Raw genomic sequence first — 27303 nt, 5'->3', positions numbered from 1 at the left:
TCAAACAGATCTTATGTTCAGTTACTGACAACACAAACCAAACAGAAAACAGAAGTGATTAATGGTTTTACTGTGAATGTTTTCAGTCTAAAAACAGAGCTAAGCTAACAGAGCTAAGCTAACAGAGCTATAACGTCAACTATCAGCTGATGCAGGATGGTAGAAAAAATATGTAGCATCAAGTCACATCTAAGGATTAATATCATTAGTTAAAGTTAACCATTACTACATTAATCAATCAACCACATTAATTAATTACATTTAATCCTATGTCAGTTAAATGTGATTCCATTCATCAGTGTCTGTATTTACACTGTAATTCATCCCATTACTGTAACTGTACTGTTGTGGATAAACCTGATCTGAACCAACAGGTTTGAGTGGAAATCAATGAAGAATTGGTATTAGAGTGGAATTAACAGGGGTTTTTTTTAAACAAAATGTTTATTTTTGTTTTTTTTTTTGCATTTTACCTCCATAAAGACTAAAAGCTAGTATTAGAACATATTTAATTTTTATTTAATCTTTATTCAACCTGGAAAAAAGCTCATTGAGTCTAAAAATCTCTTTTCAAGAGTGTCCTGGCTGAGACAGCAGCAGCAGAAGATAGAATATGTTAAAATGTGAGAAAACATCAGCATTAAAATTTTTTATTTTACAGTTTTCACACAGTTTTCAACATTTTCTAATATTTATTTGTTAAACCAATAGTTAAAGTCATGGTGTCCAGCTGAGTGGACATTTATGGAACTCCATGAAAAATAGGTTCAGAAAACAATTAAAATGTTTTTTTTTTCAGGCCTAAAGTGGAATAAAAACACTCAGCCAAAAAAAACATATCTGGACTACAGTTCTCATAATTCCTACATGAAAGGGTTAAAAAGCATTCTTGAATGAAGAACAGAACCACAAAACAGATGAATTTACCAAAGTTGTGAGATTTCAAATCCAGGTTAAAGGTGTCCAACAGTAGTTTGGACATACGTGGAGTTCAGAGGACGACGGAGCGCTGCTGTTCTTACCTGCACAGACTCTGCAGCTCAGGATGAAGGCTGACAGACACATGTAGACGTTCATCCTCATCATCACAGACTGAAACCACTGAACGTTCACGCAGACGCTTTGACTCTGAACTAGAACAGGAACTGGTCTGAATGTAAACCTGTTCCTCTAAAACCAAAAGCACCGCCCTGAGCTCATCACTGTCTCAAATGTCCTGTTTATGGACAGTTTTTTCTGTTGATTTCCTCTTTTTTTCTTAGAAAGTACTTCATGTGTCATGTTTTACTGCTCATTAGTCATTATATCAGAGCGTGGGATAAATGAGCACTATTTGTGTTGGATTCTGTGTTTAACTTTAGTGTGAGAAGAGGAAGTGTTCTGTGGTTCCTGATGATGGACAGTAACAGATACAAGAGTAAAGTCAGAATGAGTTCAGTAAGAGGATGGAACTTGTACAAATAAGACAGAAGATCGAGAATAAAAACACAGAATAATGTTGGAATCAAACCAGACTAGGATGAAAAACCCACAACATATGAACGTTTCCTCTCAGTTTAACCCATACAGACCCAGAGCTGCTTAGAACTCAGTTCCCAAAGGATTTTTTCTCTATATTTAACTTTTCTTCAGCGATTTATCATCTTTTATTCTCATATTACTGAGTTAGTCCAGTTGGAAACATTCACCGTCCTTTTCAGTTTGACAGAATCTGCCACTGGTTTGGTTTTAGTTTTAAGTTTGTCTTTATTTTTTTATCTGTTTTGTCCTTGGAACTGGTTTCCAAAGGTTTCAGGAGCCGGGACTGGTCCACCAAGGCCCCTGTTAGGCACTAAAACTGGTTCAGAACCTTTAAACAGTTAGTTCTTCCTCATGAATCATGACATCATCAGTGGGCGTGTCTTATTCTAGGTTCTGAAGAGAAGCAGGAAGTAGAAATTTAGTGTTTACTTACACCTGAGTAACTGGATTAAATTAGATTACATTAGACAAAATTAGATTACAGAAAATTAGACCACATTAGATTACACTATATTAGATTAGATTACAGTGTTTCCTGTGGAACTGATCTGTTGGTGTGGGGGTGTAATGGGGGGGTGGGGTGCATACATTTCGGTCGGTAACCGCGCATGTGTGTCGGTTTCTGTCCTACTTATAATACTATGGGGGTATGGGGCGGTGCAGTCCGTGCCCCCCCCACAGAAGTGAAAATGAAACTTTACTCTCATTTATCTTTTCTCTTCCTCCTGATGCTTCACAAACTTTCATTTGAGGGGACAGGACGTTTGTCCTGGACTATTATTATATGATATGTAAAATGAGTCTAATGTGACGGTGATGATTATTTTTGTATGAAATGTTTGGTGTGGTGGCATGGATGCACCACAGCAAAACCTTACCAGTGGAAACGCTGGATTAGATGCATAATATTCTCACCTGGATACTGGAAGATTAATACAAGACACAAAAATATATTTCTCCAATTTAATAAAAACCATAAACTGTGTAAAACAAATGGATTTCGTATCACAGATGAAAATTTAACAACACACATAATAAACCTGAAGGAAGACAGTAATATTTCCTGTACATGCTCCAATAAAGTTTAAAAACATTCTTTTCTATTTACAAAAGTATAAACTGGAGCGTACTGTTCAGACTCTGTGATGTTTGATCAGGAAAAACATCTTCGATGGTTTTGTTTTACTTTAATTCAGATTTCTACAGTTGGACTTTTTACAGAAACACGAGGTTGTGATAAAAACCACATCATCCATAAAGTCATTTTTATTTCAAAGCTGCTGCGGTGAAGTTTTACTGCAGAGAAAAAACACTAAATATCACTCAAAGCTGAAGTAACGAGCTGATAAAGACCACAGTGAATCTATAGAAACATCGAATTAAGTTTCATATGACGTGAGAGGAAACGATGACAAAAACTCAGATGGTGTCGGTCATATTTTCACTGATATGAAGATCAGTGATGTCGTCATCCATGGAATCATTTTCAGCAACATCACCTTTAACAAAGACAGTTTATTTTACAAAAGAGGTACAAATAATTAAACATAAAAAGGAAAAATCACACATACAGAGACAAAATGATTAGAAATAAGTCATACAAACAAAACATAGCATGAAATAATAGTTATATGAAAAAAAAAAGTATTAGTTATGTTTATGTTTATGTATTTGGCAGACGCTTTTTTCCAAAGCGACTTACAGGGGAAAACCAATTAAATCACTCAATCAATCAAATTTTATTTATATAGCGCCAGATCACAAAAAAAGTTATCTCTTTACACTTTATATATAGAGTTGGTCAAAACCAGACTCTAAGCCAATTTACAGAAACCCAACAGAATCCTCCAGGAGCAAACACTTGTGACTGGTGACAGTTAATATTTACCTGTAATATTAACAGTGTCATACTCTGTTGTTCCTTCTCTGGATCTTTTTAAACCTAAACATTAAGAACAAAAGTGATATAATGATGTGTTAGTTACATACTTTCTTGTATTTTACAATCTTACAATAGTTATTTTCTTATTTTACAGGAAAAAAATGGACAAAAATGAACCAAATAATCAACAAAAGGGACAAAAAAGAACAGAAATGAACAAAATAATCAATGAAATTACCAAAAATGAAGAAAAAATCAACAACATAGACAAAGATGAACTAAATAGTAAATAAAATGAACAGAATATTCAACACAAAGGACAAAGATGATGACATTAATCCAAAACACTGACACAAATGAGCATAATAATCGACAAAATGAACAAACATTAAGAAAACAGTCAACAACCTAGAAAAAAATGAAGGAAAAAAGGACAAAAAAAAAAAAAAAAATCAGTAACTAAATGGACAAAAATGAAGGAAAAAAAGACAAATGACAAAAAATAATCAACAAAATGAACAAACATAAATAAAATAGTCAAGAAACTGGACAAAAATGAAAAAAATAATCAACTAAATAGACAAAAAAGGAAGAAAAGGACAAAAAGGAAAAAAAAAAAAAAAAAATCAATCAAATTACCAAAAATGAAGATCGACAACATAGACAAAGATGAACTAAATAGTAAATAAAATGAACAGAATATTCAACACAAAGGTCAAAGATTAGGAAACTAATCCAAAACACTGACAAAAATGAGCAACATCATCAACAAAATGAACAAACATAAAGAAAATAGTCAACAAACTGGACAGAAATGAAAAAAATGATTAACGAAATGTCAGATCATCGATTACGTCTTTTTTACCGTTTGTGTAAATGACGTTTGACTTTCAGATTTCATTCGAACAATAAGCTGAACGGTAGACGGTGAACTCACTGAATTCAGATTTCAGATGTTCAAGTGAAAAACCAGACCCAGAACATCCTTTTACACACTGTCACTGTAACTGTTGTGGTTCTAAACCGGTCCATGTGCATTCAGATCAAACATGTGTCATATTTACCCCTTAAATCAGTCATGTCGTATTCTGTTGTGACTCCTGTGGAGCTTTTTACGCCTAAAAATAAAGAATAAAAGAGATTTGAGGTTAGTTTTTAACATTATTATTTTAAAGACTAACAAACATAAAGTCACATTTTCTCCTCCTCCTCCTCCTCCTCCTCCTCCTCCTCCTCCTCCTCCTCCTCCTCCTCCACACCAAAACCGGTCCACCATAGAGTCCGATCCCTCCCGTTTGATGAATTTGTGAAATTATTATAAAAATTCAACTGAATATATTAATGATCAATCAATGATGTTAAAATCATGTTAGTTCTGGTTCCACATTCAGACCAATATGAACTAAAGTGGATCAGAACAATAAAATTCTATTATAATAACCTATAAATAATGACATAACAATTGAAATCTTTGTTTTAGTGTCAAATAAGTAAAATTTTATGAACATGTTTACATTTACAAACTATCCTGTCACAAAAAAAACAAAAAAACCCACAAAATCTGAACAAATCTGAACAAACTGAAACGTCTGAAGACAACAGTTGGACAGGTTTAGAGGATACTGCACCCTTAGTTGTTTTTTTTTTTTTTTACTTTTTTTTTATTGGAAACAGAGACATTCAGCAGACAGTCATCAGACTTTGTACATACTCAAAAGACAACAAACTGAAAGTGTCATATCAGACACATTCATACCAACAGACCTAGACACAAACAGAACAAAACAAAAAAAGTCCGGGGGGGGGGGGGGTTGCTCTTTTGACTGAATAACATTCTGGCCAACACAGGAGATCATCTCCTTTGGAGTTTCTCCTTCTGGAGCCTTAAAATATAAGTCATATACTGCAGCCTTGTAGTGTGAGTTGACAATTACATCAAAAAAAGCTGACGTACTAAAAATTACATTTTCCTCTTCCTTTGATAAAACATTTACTGAAAACATAATAGAATATCCACAAAACAAAACATAATATAAAAGATGACATCAATGTATTTATAAAAAGTTGTAAAAAAAAAATACTGTGGAAGAAAATACTTTCACTTTTTAAGGTCATTTAAAATCTACATAAATTTTTCCTTTGTACAAAGTTGTAGATTCCCTGAAACACAGTTTAGACAGTAGAATGTTACTGAGGAGATCATCTTTAACCCTTCGATGTCTGAGTGTCTGGACCTTCCACTCTAACATTAATGGGTCAAAATGACCCGGGTTCAAATCACTATGTTTTAATGACACTTTTGTCATTTTGCCCAGCTGGTCATACCATATGTTTGTTCGGCCGTCTGATCCACTGTGACTGTTGTGGTCCTTTAGTTTCTTATAATCCTGCATGAGCGTCTTCAGCTTTTCTTGTATTTGTTTAGTCGTGTGTCTTACTTTTAGCTCCGACAGCTTGTTGGCTAATTTAACATAAACTCGATTGTTTTGTGTCGTCGATTCAAAGTCCCTCTGAGTTTCCTCCTCCACAAATACACTCAAAAGAGTGTGCACCTCGTCGTCTGTTCACTTGTCGTAGCCTCTTGTTTGGTCCATTTTTCGAATTATCAAACGATGAAGATTGTGGAAATTAAATAAACAAAACAGTTTGTCGCTGTGCCGTGGTTTAATGGCATGTGAACGGAATGCAGAACGCTGTAAGTGTAGTCCACCAATCAGCGTTCTCCAGCACACAGCCCCGCCCCTCAAGAATTCAGGGTAATCTGAAAAGTACCCCTCCCTACAAGGAACTTCTTCAGGGAAAGTTTAGGGGTGAGGGAAAGATTTTTACCCAGGTAATTTATGCCGTGTTTCCACTACGTGGAACCAGCTCAACTCGACTCGACTCGACTCAACTCTGCCTTTTTGTGTTTCCATTACAAAATAGGACCTAGAATCTGGTACCTGGAACTAGTCTTTTAGTATCTCCTCCACCGAGGTTCCAAGACTGGGGACCAGATACTAAAAGGTGACATGTAAACACTGCAGACCACTGATTGGTCAGAGTCGTCTCTGTAACGCACCCTTTTACAAAAACAGATGCTGAAGTTGACAGTACATTTGTCAGTAGGTGAATCCACATGATGACAGTCTGTAAAACTACACCATGGATGGTCCAGGAGATTCAGATGAAAAAATTCAGCATGAGCTTGACGAGACAACACACAATGAATGAGTTTATCAGCAACTCTGAGCAGACGACACAGAAGTAATGCACCACATCGCTATGACAAGCAGGTACTGTAAAGTCAGTAGTATCCTGTAATGGAAACGGTCTGGAATAGGACCTGGTACCAGAGTCGAGTCGAGTCGAGCCGGTTCCATGTAGTGGAAGCGCGGCATTAGATAGAAACACACCAGGGTTTTTTCAAAGTTCTGGGTAATGCTCAAAGTTCCTGCAGTGGAAAAGGGCCTGTTGTTCTGGATGTAAACTGTTATAACACATGAATTTGTATTAAATGTTAAATCAGCCTTTTTAGCTCACCGGCCGATAGGCCGTAAACTATTGTTGTCATGTGGTGTCTGTCGTCCGTTACAAAACTTTCAATCGTCTTCTTCTCCGAAACTCCAGTTCTGATTGACTTCAAACTTGGTCTACAGCTTCTGTATGATGATGTCAACAAAAGTTAGTGAAATTATTTGGATCTGGATCTGATTCTGGATTTGGTGCCACTTTGAAAAATGTTCCCATTATAACAGATAGGAAGTGGATTGATCCAATAAATCAGTATCAATGATATCAAGTTGAAATTTGAATTTTTTACAGATCTGATTGAATATGACCAAAACATGGGCTATTTCTGTAATAGAATAAATACACAGAACTGGGGGAGAATAAATGACATCTGGATACATTTCCCAAAGCTTTTCATTTGGCTGGTAAGATACAGGGCCATTGGTCCTATTTTTGTGTTTTGCAGCTGAGAATAAATCCTAAGCCATGTAACAGTTCATGATGTTTTGACATTTTCAGCTGAATTTCACTGTCGACTCACCTCGTTTTATAAACCAGAGTCTAAAACTGAAGCAAAGGACGAAGAAGATGAGGATGAACACCAACATGACTCTATAAACCAAACCGAAATGTGGTGGAAGATGTTCAGGAGCATCTGGAAAACAAAGACCACTGTGTAGACTTTTATCAGTAGGATTAAACATGGAAACCTCTGTTCTAGACCATCAGCGTCATCATCATCATCATCATCATATTTCCTGACTCATGTTCTGGAATTTACACCGATCATCCATGACATCATGTCCAGATGTTTTCTTTTTATGTTCATTTTTTCAGTGTGTTGACAATTCAGTTTATTTTGTTAACGATCTTGTTCTTTTTTCCCAGTTTTGTAGATTTTAGTCGTTTATCGTTCATTTTTGTTCATTAACCCTAACCCTAACTTGGCCTGTCCTCAGTGACATTTTCAGGCCTAAACAAGTTGAGTTAACTTTGAAAGGCAGGAGCAGCTGCCATGGATAAAGAAATGAAACTGACATGGTGGCCAAAGTGTTAATGCTGTAACCTGGCAATTTTGTGGAAAACAAGATGGATGCCCCCCCCCCCCAATGGCCTTTGATTGGATTTAAATCCTGCCGCTACTTGGCGTGAAACCAGTTGTAACTTGGATTGTGCAGTTTGTCCCTGCTCACTCATGCATGAACACCTGGGTCTGTAAATTTGGACAAATATCCACCAATCCCATACCTACTGATGTCTATAATAGAAAATTCCAAAAATTATCAAATGCCGAAATGGGGGTAATTTTTCAAAACATGTAGTTTCTTTTGATACACCCTGTAGTAAGTACTATGTGTTATCTGACTGTAGGTCTTTTTTTGTTTTTTGTGTCCTGCCAGGGGACATCACCACTGTCAATCATCACACTATTCTTCCAATCAAAATGATTAAGTATTTATATAATCTGTATAAATCATGAGAAACAATCTTTTTTTTCCATCAAGTGTATTTCATTTTTTAATGCCTCTGGACATCAAATTTAATGCTTTTTAATGCAATTTAAAGCCTTAATTTTAGCTATATCTATTCAATGGCTTTTAATGACCCACAGAAACCCTGTAATCATTGACATATGCCAGGCTGTAATTTACAAAAAAATAACTAATCCAATTTTTATGTAGAATATTGGAATAAAAGATATTTGTGTTTTTTGTGTCAAAAATATGATTTGTTTACATCATAAACACGGCATTTAAAGGGTTAAAAATATGACAGTCATTGAGTATTTGGTATTTTTGTTTATATTCTCAAAAAGTTAAAAGAAGAAAAATAAAAGACATGACTGCGGTGCTGTGTATATTACACACTTTTGGTGATGAGAAGAACCTCCATGGGCAGGACACCGGAGGGTTAACATGTGATGTGTGTTTTTTGTTTTTTTTTACCTGTGTGTGGTGGTTCACTCATTGTTATTGTCTCGGTGTTGTTTGTGAAAAACAAATAATCTGTATTAATTATCGTCTGTCTTCACTCTTCTTCATATGCAGTCATGACATGGACTCGTTACCGTCTTTGGTTTGTGTCGATGCAGTCACCATTCTTGGTGTCGATTTAATCGGTGTTTTTGGACTGTTGGTTGGTCGTGGCACAGATGGACTTGGAGGAGTAATCTTGTCGCTGCCTGTAAAGACCAGAGAGTACCAGGAAATAAGGATTTATTTATTTTTTTGCCATAAAACTAATCAGACCGTCCCCAGGTGAAACTGACTGTTTTCATGCATTGTATGTTTGTGGTCAGTGTCTCTTCAGCTAAACCACCCAACTGCTGAATGTGATTCACTTCCTATTGTTCAAACCACAGTTTCGTCCATCCTATTTATTCCTCTGAGGTTTCAGCGTCATCTTCTATTTTTTATGGTGTGATGTTTTTTTTCTCTGTAGGTGTAACATGTACTTGTGGGTCAAGTGTTACTGAAGCAGAAGTCACTGATGCTGTTTGTGTCGTAGTTGAACACATATTCTAGATGTTTCCTTTGTCACCCATCAGCATTATCCAGGATTTTCTTTTTTTTTCATTAAAATGAATGAGAAACTTCCTCAACCCACTCCCACTTCACAAAACATTTTCTGTTAAATGTACCCTGATGTAGTTCAGGTTGTGTTTTATCCAGATCCTAAAACAGGAAATATTCTGAAACTAGAGGTTATTACCTTTAAATAAGGAGTCATTGAATACTTTAGTCCTTGTGCTTCTTCAGTTATCAGCTTTGGAACTTGGTAAACTGGCCAGAATGAACCCAAATTAGGTGGAAGGAACAGTTTAATGACCACAGTTTAGGTGTTCTACTTCTATCTGTGGGACAGAATGTTCTGGAGCTTCTGGACTCATATATGCTAACCGTTAGCGCTTCAACTTTCAACTAAAGAAATCCACAAACTTTACCGGGCTGGGGCCGGTGCCAGGCTGTAGCCGCAGTTGGAGCCCGAGCTGGACCGCACTTGGGCCGGAGCCTCAGCCAGCGAATTGTGGCTGTGCAGCGCTCGCGAGCAAGCATTGCGCGTGCTAATACTCAGGAGGCGTGGCTTCAGAGGGACGTCTGAAGACGGGGGTTTGGACTTTTGAATTTAGTATTTTCAAAATGTATCTTGCTCGAACCATTTTTTTTTTTTTAAGAGCTTGCATTCCACCTTTAATTGAACTATTAATACATTTGAGGTAGCCTTTTGCCGCCCACAGTGGCTGACAGAGGAGAGGAAAAGGATTTGGTCTGGGACAAACTTTAAAATCCATTTTCAAGGCGGAGTTTTCCAGAAAAGCCGGACGTCCTGAGGACAAGTCGGCTAACCCCAATGCTAGCTGAACTTAAATGAGGAATCCTAGTGGACAGAGGAGACTCTGTCCTCCATGGACATAAAAAGGACTAATGATGGAACTGGAACCCACAGATCACCTCTGTGACAGTCAGGGAAGGGTTCAAAGAAAGAAGGATGGATTTATATAGAAATAATGAGCATCTCCGGTGAGTAGGATCTGATGTTTTTTCTGTTTAAATGTATGTTTTTGTCCTGTTATCAGATAAATATTGTTGTGAACTGCTCCAGATGTGTCCATGGTCCAGTTGTGGTTAGAGTGTAAAGGTTTGGGGTCTTTTTAACTGGGTTTACAGCTGTAATGGTAATTCAGTGTTTCCTGTGGAATTGATCTGTTGGTGTGGAGGTGCATGAGCGAGCTCGGCCGCACACGCGCAGTTAGGCGTTTTGACCGGTAACCGCTTGTGCGTTGGTTTCCGTCTTACTTATAATACTATAGGGGTACGGGGTGGTGCAGCCCCCCCCCCCCCCCCCCCCCCCGCAGAAATGAAAGTGAAACTTTACACTCCCTTATCTTTTCTCTTCCTCCCGAAGCTTCGCAAACTTTCATTTGAGGACAGGACGTTTGTCCTGGACTATTATTATATTATACACATGTATAATAAGTCTAATGCAAGAGTGATGATTTTTTTTGTATGAAATGTTTGGTGTGGGGGCATGGATTTTGCCGTGGCGCTGTGGAAACGCTGTAATTAGATTCACCCTCAATATATTGTCTCTCTCTTTAATACTACTCCATGTTATTTAGTTTTTTTGGTATAGTATTGATGGTTTCTCTAATTGTGACGTCATAGTGGTGGTATTAAGAGGTGGATTAAGTCCAGTAAGTCCCACTGAAGGACCAGGTACCAAATGCACAGACCAACACTAATATGTACTGTTGTGGAAATAAATATTAGACCATCAAAAGTCATCAAACACAATGGTTATTCAATCCAGTCCTCACTCCTGTGTGTCATGTGACTAAACAGACAGAAAAGAAAACATGGAATGTCTAAAAGCACTGTTTTTATCAGTGCAATGACATAGATATTGATGGAAGAACTGAAGTGATTTTGGTTTTTATCAAGAAAACATGGAAAATGGATAAATATCAGCTCTGAAATTAAACTACTGTGAGCTGTTTTTGTTGTTATCATTATATTTGTCCAAACAAATAGACCTTTACTTGTACCAGGCATTAAAATGAACAACAAATTGAAGAAAACAAGGGTGGTCTAATAATTATGTCCACGACTGTATCCACTAATAATGTACAGAAACACACAGACACAACTGTCCCATTCACTCCAGTGTTATGGGCCAAAAACAGAAACACAGGACTTTTATAACTTGCAAAAACCTGATTATTTTTTCTGCTTTTCCAGTAAATATCACAGTGACAGGTCAAGCACAGTCTCCTGTCTGTAAAAGTGACTAAATGTTAAAGATATCAAACCTTTTAGACTCAGACTAGTATTTCATACTCGTTTTATAAATAGGAGTTACTTTTATTCAGTCATTGAACTCTTTGTTATTTCTTGCTGTAAAATAATTGAGGTATCATTCGTCACTGTTTGCCATTTTTAAATATTATATTAATATTTTTAACACCATACCTCCTTTGGTCACTGTTATTGAAGCAGTTGTCGTTGGTTTTACTTCAGGTTTTTTCGTAGGTTTAGTCTTTTTGCCTCCTGTGAAGAAGAAAAAAATCTGTATTAACAGGCATTACATGCATTTTACCATCAGGAATACTTTTAATGTTTACTTTTTTTTTTTTTAATTGATAAGGTGTTGTTCATGTTCATGGTTTGTTGTTTCTCACCACTCGTAGGATTCACTTCCCACATAAAACTGCAACAACAGGTTTCATTTTAACGCAGTGACTATTCCTCTGTCCTTCTGAATACTTACAGAAGTGTTTTACGCATTTATTATATTTGAAGTGTTTTATATTAACATTTTTTTCTTTATCGCTAACATAATTTACACAATTTCCTTCTGTCTTTCCTTAATTCCAGATTACTGTCCACAAATCACACATATTACTCCAGATTACAGAATATGGATGCAGTTAACCTTCCAGTATCCAGGTGAGCATATTATGCACACTTTACACTTCATGTTATAAAAGTTTATATTATTTTTCACATTTCATATTAGGTCAGAATTCAACAGTTGTTCATTTTTACATGACTTTTTAAATTCTGATCCATCCACTAAAACCATCCCATAATAAACAGTGTTAAATTCCTACACTAACACCCTTCTACAAAGTGAGTACAAAACGCACACTGACACATTTAACATTTGACCTAGAACCAAAAATAATAATGGATATGAACCAATGTTGGTGTTAATCACTGACAGGATGAAAAAATTAAATAAATAAATAATGCAATTTATATGTAGAATATTGGGGAAAAGTTGGTACTGAAAAAATATTATTTGCTTACATTACAAACACTGCATTTAAAGGGTTAAAAGTGTGACAGTTATTGAGTATTTGGTATTTTTATTTTTGGATCACGTTGGTAAAATACAAAACAAAAAGTTCAAACCAACTGTATGTAAAACATTCAGACGTTCCTGCCCCTCTGTGCAGATGATGTGCTTTCAGTAGTGAGGGTCAGGGCGTCTGATACTGGAGGGTTCATATTTGGGTTCAGTTTCTCCAACTGTCTGGAAACTCAGACAAAAACACTTAGAGAGTAAAGACATTATGCTATAAATGTATTTGTCTGTGACATCTACTGCCTTGCCTACAGTGGTTTGTCTGTCACCACTTAAACCACCTCGATGCTGAACTTCCTGAAAATGTGACAGGTTTGATGTGAACTCATCGCTGAACATTTACTGTCACATTCATGTCTTTTTGTTCATCATATCTGAGCTGTTGACGTCTATGATTCATCACCTTTACCTTTTTTCTCTGGTTTCGTGCCCTTTTTGCTGTTGTTTGTCTTGGATGTAGTTTTCTTCTGTGTTGTTGCTGTTGTTGTTGCAGACGTACTTGTCGTTTTTGTGTCTGTTGTTGTGGGCGGTGCTTCATCATCACCTGTGTGAGGCAGATGATGAATATAAAGCACACACAGTCAAACTGTTTCACTGTGTGTGTTATTGTTTCTTACCTGTGGTCACATTCAGATACACAGCAGGTTTTCCATCACAGCTGAACAGTCCAGAATAAATCGGTTTAAGTTCTGGCAGAGTCAGATTCAGAGTCAGACCAGGACGTGGTCTCCATCCATCAGGCTCTCTTCTCCATATTGGATCTGAACCAGTAACATGAGGACATGTCAGAGTGACACTGGTCCCTTCTCTCGCATGTTGGATGAAGGTTCCTGGACACAAAAAACACACAGTGAGTAAAAAGCAGACATTTTTAGAGTCATGTCTAAAATGAAACAACCATCATTCACTGAACACAAACATAAAGCAAATGGTCTGTCTGTGTTGTTGTTTTTCATGAGCTGAAATCAGGGAAGGAAAACCTTTAGTGTGTCCACAACAGACCCATTCTTAAATCTGTGTTCCAGAGCTCTTCTGTTTGACTGAGATATTCATCCACCTGTGGGGTTTGTCCAATCAGGATGCAGATCAGACAGCGTCATTATTGCACAGGTGAGTCTCAACTAAAGGACAATGGAATGTCTGATGAAGGTATTTTGTGATTAAAATTTTCTGAAATTGAAGAAAATGTCACTCTACTCGGATAACATGTGGTCCCTCCCTAAAAAGAGTAAAAGTTACTCTTTGGGTAGAGCTCTCCAAACTCAATATTGACCCTTTGCCCGTTATGTCACACTCTGTTTGCACTGCAAACGAGTGCCATGACGGGTGGCAGAAGTGCCAGACTGCACACTGGACGGCAAACCGGCTAATACTGAATTTGATCTGAACGTTCTCGTTTTTGTTCGTTTTTTAACCCTACTTTATCAAATCAAAGTTTATTTATATAGCGCCAAATCATAAGAAAAGTTTTCTCATGACTCTTTACATATAGAGTTGGTCAAAACCAGACTCTACAGACTTTACCAGACTTTACACGTACAGTGTTCACACACAACAGTTCCATCCTTCTTCACAGACATCCATGGTTTCAGCTGGGTTCCAGACAGAGCCTGGATATGATGGACCTGATATTACAGATAGAACAGGCTCTGTTTGTGTCCATGGCATATTAGCTCCACCAAATGGTAGCTAGATGACTAGACAGGATTAACTACTATGATCCAATCTGTTCCAGTGGCTGTCCTGAGTAGCCTACACTATTAGCTCTGTTGTTGTAGTGTCAGCCTTTGTACCAGCTGCACTATGTTCTATGTTCTACTGTTATTGTTACTATGCTGTTCCATATGTTCTAGTGGTGGAACTGTACATATGACTGTGTGTAGATAGTAGAAAGGCAGACACTACAACAGCAGAGCTAATACTGTAGGATGCTGATGACACACACTAACATTATTACACAGTGTTAGTTCATTAGAGCTGCTTTTGGTTCCAGTCTGTTTGAGTTTGGATGGCATGCTGGGAAACATGTTAAAAACATACACAGCTAGCTAGCTAACGTTAGATGTATCTTTCCTTTACCATTATGAGATCCATTCCTCTGCCATGAGCGCAGTACTGTGACTGGGTAATCTAACCTGAGACTAAGAACTGGTGTCATCCAGACTTTAGTCTGCTTTAGATCACACCTGTGTATGAGGACACTCCATTTAGAACAGAATGGAACACATCGTGTGCATTAAACTCCAGTAGACTGGAGGATTTTGCTCGATCTGTAAACACATCAGGAGGGAGAAGGTATGGGTTGGTAGCTAGCCCTGCTATCACTGGCTTCTCCAAATAGCGTTCTTTGTGCCGTCAGAGCTGGTAGCCATAATCCGTCGCTCATTCGTTTGTTTGTTGTGTTGCTTTTGCCGTCCACCATGGCACTGCACCCCTCGTCATGTGACAACTGTGAGGGTGGTGCAAAGGGTCAATACAGAAAAAATGTGCTCTTTTTGAGGAAAATACTTTTGACTGTGGAGAAGATGCTCCATAATTTTTCCTGTGTGCATTTGTTTCTCTCGTCCACACATAAACAGTGTTGTAGTTGCAAAAGAACCAACATTTTTATGAACTCTATCCAAACTGTATGTGGTTTGTGTGTATCTGTGTGTTCAGATTGTTAAAAATACCTGATTACAGTAACACCTGTAGTAATGTGGACATGGCATAAAAATGTGCAGTAGAACGACACTATATTTTCATTCAAAATAAAATGTTACATTAAGGCCAAAAATCTTAAAATATCCTAAAAATATGACCTAAATGAGTACATTTACACGTTAAAATGATAGTTATATGTACAATAATGTAATGAATAAAGTTAAAATCATTGAAATCAACACAAATGTGAGTGTAAATCTAAATGTAATGATCATTGTATTGAATGAATGAATAAATGAAATGAATGAATCAGTCTGACCTGTTGGGATCACCGTCAGCTCCACTGACCAATGGCTGTTACAGATGTATTTTCCACTGTCTGATAAATAAACTCTGTTAATGTGCAGTGAATTATATCCCACTGAACTAAATCGTTCCTCTGGGTCATTTCCTCTTCGTTCTTCGTCACCAATGACTGAAAATAGAAAATCGAACCGCCCATCAACCTGTTTATCCCAGGTCATTCTGTTGTCCATGATGTTAGAACAAGGTAAAGACACTGAGTTCATCTCCATTACAGCCATAGGAACCATCTCTGGAAAAAGAAACAGAAGTTTACTGTTAAACCTTTGTCAGAGTTCACTGTCATTACTCAAATACCACAACAATAATTCATTTCATTTAAGTAGATATTATGATTCTATTGGGACAGTTGTCACTATTTTACTTCATTACAGGAGATATATGTTGTATTTTTACTTTAAAATACTTGTAAATGAAAACTATCAGTGTGATTGTTTGGAATAAAGATTTATGATGTTATTTTAAATATATCGGTGTGAACGTCAAAAAGAACATTCTAAAACCCTCCAAGAGGCAACTAAAACTAAAATTAAGATCCTAACAAGAGAATTAGATGAATTAAACATGCAGGATATACAAAAGAAACTTCTCTGTACGAAACAGAAATACTACGAAGCAGGCGGGAAATCTCTGAAACTCCCAGCAATCAAACTACGAAAGCAACAAGCAGATACAGGGGTTGGACAAAATAATGGAAACACCTTCACCTCAAGATGATAATGCCCCAATCCATACAGCTAGAATTGTTAAAGAATGGCATGAGGAACATTCTAATGAAGTTAAGCATCTCGTATGGCCGGCACAGTCCCCAGACCTCAACATTATTGAGCATTTATGGTCAGTTTTAGAGATTCAAGTAAGACGTCGATTTCCACCGCCATCGTCTCTAAAAGAGTTGGAGGGTATTCTAACTGAAGAATGGCTGAAAATTTCTTTGGAAATAATTCATAAGTTGTATGAATCAATACCTCGGAGAATTGAGGCTGTAATTGCCGCAAAAGGCGGACCTACACCATATTAAATTATATTTTGTTGATTTTTTAAGGTGTTTCCATTATTTTGTCCAACCCCTGTAGATCTATTCACAAAATACAGAACCCACTTAAAAACAGTATGGAATCAGAAATGGGAATTATCCATAAATGTTTTCAAAATTTTTATCAAACCCTATACTCTCAACCCAAATTGAGAAATGTGCATCAGATAGACACCTTCCTTTCTCGCCTTTCTCTCCCTACAGTTTCTAATGAGCAAAACAAACAGTTAATATCAGCGATAACAGAAGAAGAATTAAGATTTGCTATAAGAAAGCTAAAAGGAGGTAAATCCCTGGGAACGGACGGCTTTCCCTCTGAGTGGTATAAAGAATTGCAAGTGGACATACATTATTAAGAGCGTTTAATGACGTATTGGAAAAGAAATCAATCCCCCCTCATGGAGGGAGGCTATCATTTCAGTAATTCCTAAAGAAGGGAAGGATAAGTTAAATTGTGGAAATTATCATCCAGTGAGTGTTCTAAATATTGATTATAAACTATTGACAGCCATAATTTCACAGAGACTTGAAAAAATTCTTCCAGAGATAATACATATGGACCAAACAGGATTCATTAAACAGAGACAGACTCAGGACAACATTAGAAAAACACTGCATATTCTGAATCATGTAGTGCAACAGAAAATAGAGACCCTTGTATTGAGTTTAGATGTAGAGAAGGCGTTTGACTCGGTCAGGTGGTCTGTTTTATTTAAAGTAATGTCTAAATTTGGATTTCATCAGACACTAATTGATGTAATTGCAGCACTGTACAAGAAACCTTCAGCAAGGATAAAGATCATCGGAGACTTATCTGATTCATTTATTTTGGAAAGAGGTACAAGACAGGGGTGTTGTGTCTCGCCACTCCTCTTCGCCCTTTTTATAGAGCCGTTAAGTCGATGGATGAGACAGAGTCCTGACATTACAGGAGTTCAGATGGCATCTGGTGAACAAAAACTGTCCTTATTTGCGGATGATTTGTTGCTAACCTTACCTAACCCAACACAAACCTTAACAAAATTAATGAAAATGATCGAGGAATATGGTTCAATGTCAGGTTACAAGATTAATATTAACAAAACCCAGGTCTAAACATTAAACTACAGCCCACCGAACGAAATCAGGAATTTGTACAGATGGAACTGGGAAGCAGAATATGTAAAATACTTAGGTGTCATACTAACCAAAGAGTTTTCCAGGACTTTTGAAGCAAACTATGGCCCCCTAACAACAAAGCTAAAGGCAAATGTACAAAGGTGGAATGTGATCCCCTATTTACATTTATATTCCAGAATAGAGTCAGTCAGAATGAACTTTCTTCCACGCCTGTTGTATTTATTTCAGTTTCTACCAATCCTAATACCAGATAGGCAGTTTGTAGAGTGGGACAGATTAATATTGCAATATATTTGGCAAGGGAAAAAGGCCAGAGTAAGCTACAAAGTCCTGCAGTTGAAAAAGGAAAAAGGTGTTGTAGGTCTTCCCAATCTAAAGGAATATTATCTAGCAGCACAGCTAAGACCTTTAATTTGTTTATGTGCTCCGTTATACAAAGCAGGTTGGAAGAACATAGAAGGTACACTAGTGGAAGGAATACCTATAATATCTGTGTTTATGGATAAAGAATTACAAAATGACTTAAAGGTACCAGGTGATTCAATGTTACACACAATGCTGGATTCCTGGAAAAAGATGATTAAAATCTGTCAAATAGATAACCAGATCAAAATACTTACTTTGACTCAGCATTTAAACCAAACAAGAGTGATGGGAGATTTAAAAGGTGGATCAGGAAAGGACTGACCACAGATGACTCATTCATGCACACAGGGGTGTTCCAGAGTTTTGAAGAACTTCAGAGGTCTCATGGGTTGGAAAAGGAAGACTTCTACAGGTATCTGCAGGTTAGATCTTATTTTCACCAGAATCTACGAGATACCTGGGAATCAGCTGGTCTTAATTTCTTTAATATGTTTTTATCCTTGTTGAAATCTGATTCATGCACCCAAGTTGTTTCCAGGTGATATAATGGTATTCTGCTGTCTAAAAAGGGTGATACAGACCACATTAGAAATAAGTGGGAGAAAGAAGGAAAGCTAGTTCTATCAGCTGAAAGATGGGAAGAGATCCTCAAACAACAATGGATGACCTCAAGCTCCAACAATTGGAGGGAATTGTGTTGGAAAAGTATTGTTAGATTTTTTGTAACTCCAGCCCAGAAAAAACATGGGGGCAGTGGAGACACCTGTTGGAGACTCTGTGGGACAAAGAACAACAATCACTATCATATTTTTTGGAGTTGTCCAGTGCTCAAACCATTTTGGGATCAGTTATATGAAGATTTAAATCACATTTTTACTGAAAAAATTCCTTGTAAATGTGAAGCCCTATATTTAGGAGATATTTCATGTGAGACCTGGACTCTGAAAGATAAAAAAACTATTAATGCTTTTGGCAGCGAGTAAAAAGACTATCAGTAGAAAATGGTTAAAGCCTGAAGCTCCCACAACAGAAGAATGGATCGACATCGTGCAGGACATTTACATTCTGGAGAAGTTGACATTTTGTTTTAAGGGTCAAAAGGAATCTTTTTTCACAATTTGGTCAAAATGGACAAACTATGTTAAATTTGTAATGGATGTGAAATGAATGCATTGGTGATGTGAATACTTTTACATGTGAAACATTTCAGTTTAGAGTGATGTAAACATACACACCTTATAGAGTCTTGTCTTTTAGATGAAGTATTGGAGTAAGCCCACTCTTTCAGCCCACTTTTCTTTCTTTATTTATTTTACACGTTCTTTATACGACAAAAAATCTTGGATAAGCATTTTTTCATTTGAAGTGTAGAAATTGAACTGTGCTCATAATAGAAGTTTTGTAACTTGTGCTTTTCCAAATAAACAAAGAATTAAAACAAACAAAAAAAGATGTCGGTGTTTTGTCTTAACTGATATGAACTGATTTTATTCACAGCCATGAGTCTGCATGTCACAGAACGAAGATGAGAACTGGATAGAAACAACTGTCAGAGCCAAAGAAAAGAAGGGATAAAAACAGAAGCTGTTGTTTGAAGGTTCAATGTCAGCGTTTCTTCTACATGGGTGAGTTTGATTCTGAGGCTTATGAGGATATAAAGTTATTATGGGATGTTCTTATCGTTGCTCAGTTACTGTTTGTTGATCCACAGTTCAGACTAAACTGTGACAGTTCTGAACTTGTTTGTTCAATTTCAAACAGATCTTATGTTCAGTTACTGACAACACAAACCGAACAGAAAACAGAAGTGATTAATGGTTTTACTGTGACTGTTTTCAGTCTAACAACAGAGCTAACCTAACAGAGCTAAGCTAACAGAGCTAAGCTAACAGAGCTAAGCTAACAGAGCTATAACGTCAACTATCAGCTGAAGCAGCATGGTTAAAAAAAAATATGCAGCATCAAGTCACATCTAAGGATTAATATCATTAGTTAAAAGTAACCTTTATCACATGAATTAATCAATTAACCACATTAATTAATTACATTTAATCCTATGTCAGTTAAATGTGATTCCATTCATCAGTGTCTGTATTTACACTGTAATTCATCCCATTACTGTAACTGTACTGTTGTGGATAAACCTGATCTGAACCAACAGGTTTGAGTGGAAATCAATGAAGAATTGGTATTAGAGCGGAATTAACAGGGTTTTTTTTAAACAAAATGTTTATTTTTGCATATTATCGCCATAAAGTGAGTAAAAACTAGTACTATAACGTATTTAATTTTTATTTAGCCTTTATGTAACCAGGAAAAAAGCTCATTGAGCCTAAAAATCTCTTTTTCAAGAGTGTCCTGGCTGAGACAGCAGCAGCAGAAGATAGAATATGTTAAAATGTGAGAAAACATCAGATTATCAGCATTAAAAATGTTTTATTTCATAGTTTTCACACAGTTTTCAACATGTTCTAATATTTCTTTGTTGAACCAATAGTTAAACTCATGGTGTCCAGCTGAGTGGACATTTATTGAACTTCATTAAAAACAGGTTCATAAAACAATAAAAAAAAAAAATTTCAGGCCTAAAGAGGAATAAAAACACTGATTGTCTTTAATGCATAAATGCATTAAAGAAATTTTGAGGGGTTTTCTGTCGTCCCGTACTGAACCGAAAAAACTGAACCGTGGCTTTCAAAACCGAAAATGTACTGAACCGAAAATTTTGTGTACTGTTACAGGCCTTATATGTATGTGTATATATACATATACATATATATATATATATATATATATATATATATATATATCTCACTCACTCTGACAGACACAGACATGTGGGGGAGGGGTGATTTGGACTCGGGGGGCCCCTTCAGACAGTTTGAGACAGCCAGTTGTTACTGCAACTTCTCACTGCCGCTGTGTTGTGAACTTATTGTTTAGACTGTTTATGTCAAATCTGTTGGTCCTCTGGGGCCCCTGCTGACTTGGGGGCCTCAAGCACCTGCCTGCCTTGCCTAATGGTAAGCTGCACCTCTGTGTGTAAACTGCAGATGGAGTTTGTCACATTTCACTTACTTTCTTCATCCTTTGTGTGTTTTGTTGTGGTCGTACCGGTGTTTTCCACTGGTGATGGTTTGGTCTGGACAGCGTCTGCAGAACAACAAAAGCAGGAAATCTTCAAACCACTGGAACCACGTAGATGCTGAACCTGCTCTGGGTTCTGTTTCTCATGGTAAAGCTTCAACCACATGAGTTTCAGTTGAACCCAGAATTAGACCTGTGTGAACCTACCTGTGTCTAATGCTGTTGGTGCACTTGTCATTGGTTTGAATGTAGGTGTTTTGGTCATTTGAGTCTCTTTGCCTCCAGTGAAGAAGAAAAAACTCTGCATTAAAGGAGCTGTATGAAAGAATTCAGTTCCCAGTAATCCTAAAATGGCCCTGAATGTCACCAGACATGAAGGAATCCTGTTCATTTCAAATACTGATCTCACTGATAGTAGTAGTCCAGACAGAATATTTGCATTTGAAAAGCTAAGTATCAACCCCTAAATAATGGTTATGTTGTCATTTTGTGTTTTGGTCTGATGCACCGCCCATCACCTACACTATATTTCCAAAAGTCTTGTCTCCCCCATCCAAATACTCAGACTCAGCTGTTCCAGTCCCTTCCATGTCCACAGGTGGATTAAATCCAGCCCTAGGCATGCAGACTGCTTTTACAAACATTTGGGACAGAATGGGTCTCTCTCAGGAGCTCAGTGAATTCCAGCGTGGAACTGTGATAGGATGCCACCTGTGCATCAAATCCAGTGGTGAAATTTCCTGGCTCCTAAATATTCCACAGTCAGCTGTCAGCTGGATTAGAAGAAAGTGGAAGTGTTTGGGAACAACAGCAACTCAGCCACGCAGTGGTAGGCCACGGAAACTGACGGAGCGGGGTCAGCGGATGCTGAGGCGCAGAGTGTGAAGAGGTGGACAACTGTCTGCAGAGTCAATGGTACAGACCTCCAAACTTCATGTGACCTTCAGATTAGCTCCAGAACAGTGCGCACACAGCTTCATGGAATGGGTTTCCGTGGCCGAGCGGACGCATCCGAGCCATACATCACCAAGTGCAATGCACAGCAGTGGATGCAGTGGTGTAAAGCACGCCGCCACTGGACTGTAGAGCAGGGGAGGAGCCTTCTCTGGACTGACCAATCACACTTCTCCATCTGGCGATCTGATGGACGGGTCTGGGTTTGGCGGTCTCCAGGAGAACGATACTTGTGGGAGCGCATTGTGCCGAGTGTAAAGTTTGGTGGAGGGGGGGTTATGGTGTGGGGTTGTTTTTCAGGAGCTGGGCTGGGCCCCTTAGTTCCAGTGAAAGGAACTGGGAATGCTTCAGCAGAACAAGACATTTGGGACAATTCCATGCTCCAACTTTGTGGGAACAGTTTGGAGCCGGCCCCTTCCTCTTCCAACATGACTGTGCACCAGTGCACAAAGCAAGGTCCATTTGGACATGGAGGACAGAGTCTGGTGTGGATGAACTGGACTGGCCTGCACACAGTCCTGACCTCAACCCCATAGAACACCTTTGGATGAATTAGAGCGCAGACTGAGAGCCAGGCCTTCTGTCCAACATCAGTGTGGGACCTCACAAATGGCTGTGGTGTCTTCTCCTGGTCCGGGTGGTGGGACTGGGCCCAGTATAAATACTGGTGTAGGACTCGTCTCTGGCCATGGTAGCTCCTTGTAGTAGACGCTCATGCTGGATCTGGCCTCCCCTAGTCTGGGGGGAGGCGGAGGGGATACCACACTCTACAGTATTTTGAATGTGATTGCAGTTCCAGTTTTAGACACAATCCTACATATGACTCTTTTAATGTGCATCAGATGCATTTTTACTGTTGTGAATAATTTAGTGTTCACTCATTAATAAGGATTCATTTCAATGCAGTCACTATTCCTCTGTACTCTGGAATACTTACAGAGATGCTTTACACATTTAGTGTATTTTAAGTGTTTTTTGTTACCATTTTTTCCTTATATCGAACATAATTTACACTATTTCCGCTCATCCGTCCTTAAATCCAGAGTAATGACATAAATCACACATATTATCACAGGTTTGATGTGAACTCATCGCTGAACATTTACTGTCACATTCATGTCTTTTTGTTCATCATATCTGAGCTGTTGACGTCTATGATTCATCACCTTTACCTTTTTTCTCTGGTTTCGTGCCCTTTTTGCTGTTGTTTGTCTTGGATGTAGTTTTCTTCTGTGTTGTTGCTGTTGTTGTTGCAGACGTACTTGTCGTTTTTGTGTCTGTTGTTGTGGGCGGTGCTTCATCATCACCTGTGTGAGGCAGATGATGAATATAAAGCACACACAGTCAAACTGTTTCACTGTGTGTGTTATTGTTTCTTACCTGTGGTCACATTCAGATACACAGCAGGTTTTCCATCACAGCTGAACAGTCCAGAATCAGACAGTCTAAGGTCTGTCAGAGTCAGAGTCAGACCAGGATGTAGTCTCCATCCATCAGACTGTCTTCTCCATATTGGATCATCTGAACCAGTAACATGAGGACATGTCAGAGTGACACTGGTCCCTTCTCTAGCATGTTGGATGAAGGTTCCTGGACACAAAAAACACACAGTGAGTAAAAAGCAGACATTTTTAGAGTCATGTCTAAAATGAAACAACCATCATTCACTGAACACAAACATAAAGCAAATGGTCTGTCTGTGTTGTTGTTTTTCATGAGCTGAAATCAGGGAAGGAAAACCTTTAGTGTGTCCACAACAGACCCATTCTTAAATCTGTGTTCCAGAGCTCTTCTGTTTGACTGAGATATTCATCCACCTGTGGGGTTTGTCCAATCAGGATGCAGATCAGACAGCGTCATTATTGCACAGGTGAGTCTCAACTAAAGGACAATGGAATGTCTGATGCAGGTATTTTGTGAAACAGATATTTTTTCTGCACAGGAAATTTGCCTGAGTAAAATTTACTGAAATTGAAGAAAATTTTATTCTGCTCAGATAACATTTGGTCCCTCTCTAAAAAGAGTAAAAGTTACTCTTTGGGTAGAGCTCTCCAAACTCAATATAGAGAAAAAATGTGCTCTTTTTGAGGAAAATACTTTTGACTGTGGAGAAGATGCTCAGTAATTTTTCCTGTGTGCATTTATTTCTCTCGTCCACACATAAACAGTGTTTTAGTTGCAAAAAACTGACATTTTTATGAACTCTATCCAAACTGTATGTGGTTTGTGTGTATCTGTGTGTTCAGATTAAAGTTAAAAATACCTGATTACAGTAATACCTGTAGTAATGTGGACATGGCATAAAATGTGCAGTAGTACAACACAATATATATTCATCCAAAAGAAAATGTAACATAAAGACCAAAAGTCTTAAAATTACAGATTACAGATTTCTTTTTGTCATTTGACAGCACAGTGTACATACAGCACAGAGTACGTCAAACGAGATTTCGATCGATGATTAGGGACATCGGGCCGCTGCAGCTGGTGCGCTGCCGCTGAACCCTTTTCTTTGAAATTTGCAGTGAAGAACACAAGATAATGCAAAGTACAAATATAAGACATCATACAGTTTTCACACAGTAAACGTGGACACATGCTGGAGTTTTCTCATGGATTTGAAAGGAATTTTGGGGACAGGGTGAATGTTAAAGGCACACAGCAGACGTGACATTGGGGTTTGGGGCGAGGAAAATCCATGTATGTGCTATGTAAGTGTGGAATGTGTGTGCAAGATAAAGAGACTCCAGTGGGTCATATCTTAAGAATAGGACTTAAATGAGTGATTTTACACATAAAAATGATAGTTATATGTACAAAAATGTAATAAATAAAGATAAAATCATTGAAATCAACACAAATGTGTGTGTAAATCTAAATGTACCATAATGATTATTGTATGGAATGAATGAAATGAATGAATCAGTCTGACCTGTTGGGATCACCGTCAGCTCCACTGACCAATGGTTGTTACACAGGTATTTTCCACTGTCTGATAAATAAACTCTGTTAATGTGCAGTGAATTATATCCCACTGAACTAAATCGTTCCTCTGGGTCATTTTCTCTTCGTTCTTCGTCACCAGTGACTGAAAATAGAAAATCCAACCGCCCATCAACCAGTTTAGTCCAGGTCATACTGTTGTCCATGATGTTAGAACAAGGTAAAGACACTGAGCTCGTTTCCATTACAGCCATATGAACCTCCTCTGAAAAAAGAAACAGAACATTTGAACGTGGTTTATTAACAGAGTTCACTGTCATTACTCAAATACCACAACAATAATTAGTTTCATATAAGTAGATACTGTGATTCTATTGGGACAGTTGTCATTGTTGTACTTCATTACAGGAGATATATGTTGTATTTTTACTTTAAAATCCTCATAAATGAAAACTATCAGTGTGAGTGTTTGGAATAAAGAGTTCTGATGTTATTTTAAAGATGTCGGTGTGTTGTATTAACTGATATGAACTGATTTTATTCACAGCCATGAGTCTGCATGTCACAGAACGAAGATGAGAACTGGATAGAAACAACTGTCAGAGCCAAAGAAAAGAAGTGATAAAAACAGAAGCTGTTGTTTGAAGGTTAAATGTCAGCGTTTCTTCTACATGGGTGAGTTTGATTCTGAGGCTTATGAGGATATAAAGTTATTATGGGATGTTCTTACGTTGCTCAGTTGCTGTTTGTTGATCCACAGTTCAGACTAAACTGTGACAGTTCTGAACTTGTTTGTTCAATTTCAAACAGATCTTATGTTCAGTTACTGACAACACAAACCGAACAGAAAACAGAAGTGATTAATGGTTTTACTGTGACTGTTTTCAGTCTAAAAACAGAGCTAAGCTAACAGAGCTAAGCTAACAGAGCTAAGCTAACAGAGCTATAACGTCAACTATCAGCTGATGCAGCGCGATAAAAAAAATATGCAGCATCAAGTCACATCTAAGGATTAATATCATTAGTTAAAAGTAATCTTTACCACATTAATTAATCAATCAACCACATTAATTAATTACATTTAATCCTATGTCAGTTAAATGTGACTCCATTCATCAGTGTCTGTATTTACACTGTAATTCATCCCATTACTGTAACTGTACTGTTGTGGATAAACCTGATCTGAACCAACAGGTTTGAGTGGAAATCAATGAAGAATTGGTATTATAGTGGAATTAACAGGGTTTTTTTTTTTAAACAAAATGTTTATTTTTGGGTTTTTTTGCATTTTACCTCCATAAAGACTAAAAGCTAGTATTAGAACATATTTAATTTTTATTTAACCTTTATTTAACCAGGAAAAAAGCTCATTGAGACTAAAAATCTCTTTTTCAAGAGTGTCCTGGCTGAGACAGCAGCAGCAGAAGATAGAATATGTTAAAATGTGAGAAAACATCAAATTATCAGCATTAAAAATGTTTTATTTCATAGTTTTCACACAGTTTTCAACATTTTCTAATTTTTATTTGTTAAACCAATAGTTAAACTCATGGTGTCCAGCTGAGTGGACATTTATGGAACTCCATGAAAAACAGGCTCATAAAACAATTAAAATGTTGGGGGGTTTTTTACACCTAAAGAGGAAAAAAAAAAAATCTGGACTACGGTTCTCATAATTCAAACATGAAAGGGTTAAAAAGCATTATTGAATGAAGAACAGAACCACAAAACAGATGAATTTACCAAAGTTGTGAGATTTCAAATCCAGGTTAAAGGTGTCCAACAGTAGTTTGGACATACGTGGAGTTCAGAGGACGACGGAGCGCTGCTGTTCTTACCTGCACAGACTCTGCAGCTCAGGATGAAGGCTGACAGACACATGTAGACGTTCATCCTCATCATCACAGACTGAAACCACTGAACGTTCACGCAGACGCTTTGACTCTGAACTAGAACAGGAACTGGTCTGAATGTAAACCTGTTCCTCTAAAACCAAAAGCACCGCCCTGAGCTCATCACTGTCTCAAAT

General features: G+C 37.5%; 1 protein-coding gene across 1 annotated transcript; it reads right to left on the bottom strand.

Moving 5' to 3' along the window:
* Positions 1 to 2483: 2483 nt before the first annotated feature.
* On the bottom strand, positions 2484 to 27217 carry LOC115428219 (uncharacterized). The gene is made up of 14 exons (XM_030147060.1): positions 27113 to 27217; positions 25264 to 25539; positions 23712 to 23921; positions 23504 to 23638; positions 21369 to 21443; positions 15726 to 16001; positions 13381 to 13593; positions 13173 to 13307; positions 11866 to 11943; positions 8964 to 9077; positions 7437 to 7550; positions 4468 to 4521; positions 3410 to 3463; positions 2484 to 3020 (listed from the first exon to the last, which is right to left on the bottom strand). Exons 1-14 carry the CDS (start codon positions 27174 to 27176, stop codon positions 2941 to 2943), a joined length of 1878 nt encoding a protein of 625 aa, XP_030002920.1. The 5' UTR covers positions 27177 to 27217; the 3' UTR covers positions 2484 to 2940.
* Positions 27218 to 27303: the final 86 nt, after the last annotated feature.

Source organism: Sphaeramia orbicularis, chromosome 11, assembly GCF_902148855.1.
Source record: "Sphaeramia orbicularis chromosome 11, fSphaOr1.1, whole genome shotgun sequence".
Lineage (NCBI taxonomy): Eukaryota > Metazoa > Chordata > Actinopteri > Kurtiformes > Apogonidae > Sphaeramia > Sphaeramia orbicularis.
Note: the sequence above shows the minus strand (reverse complement) of the source record. Positions and strands in the feature narration are given on the sequence as shown.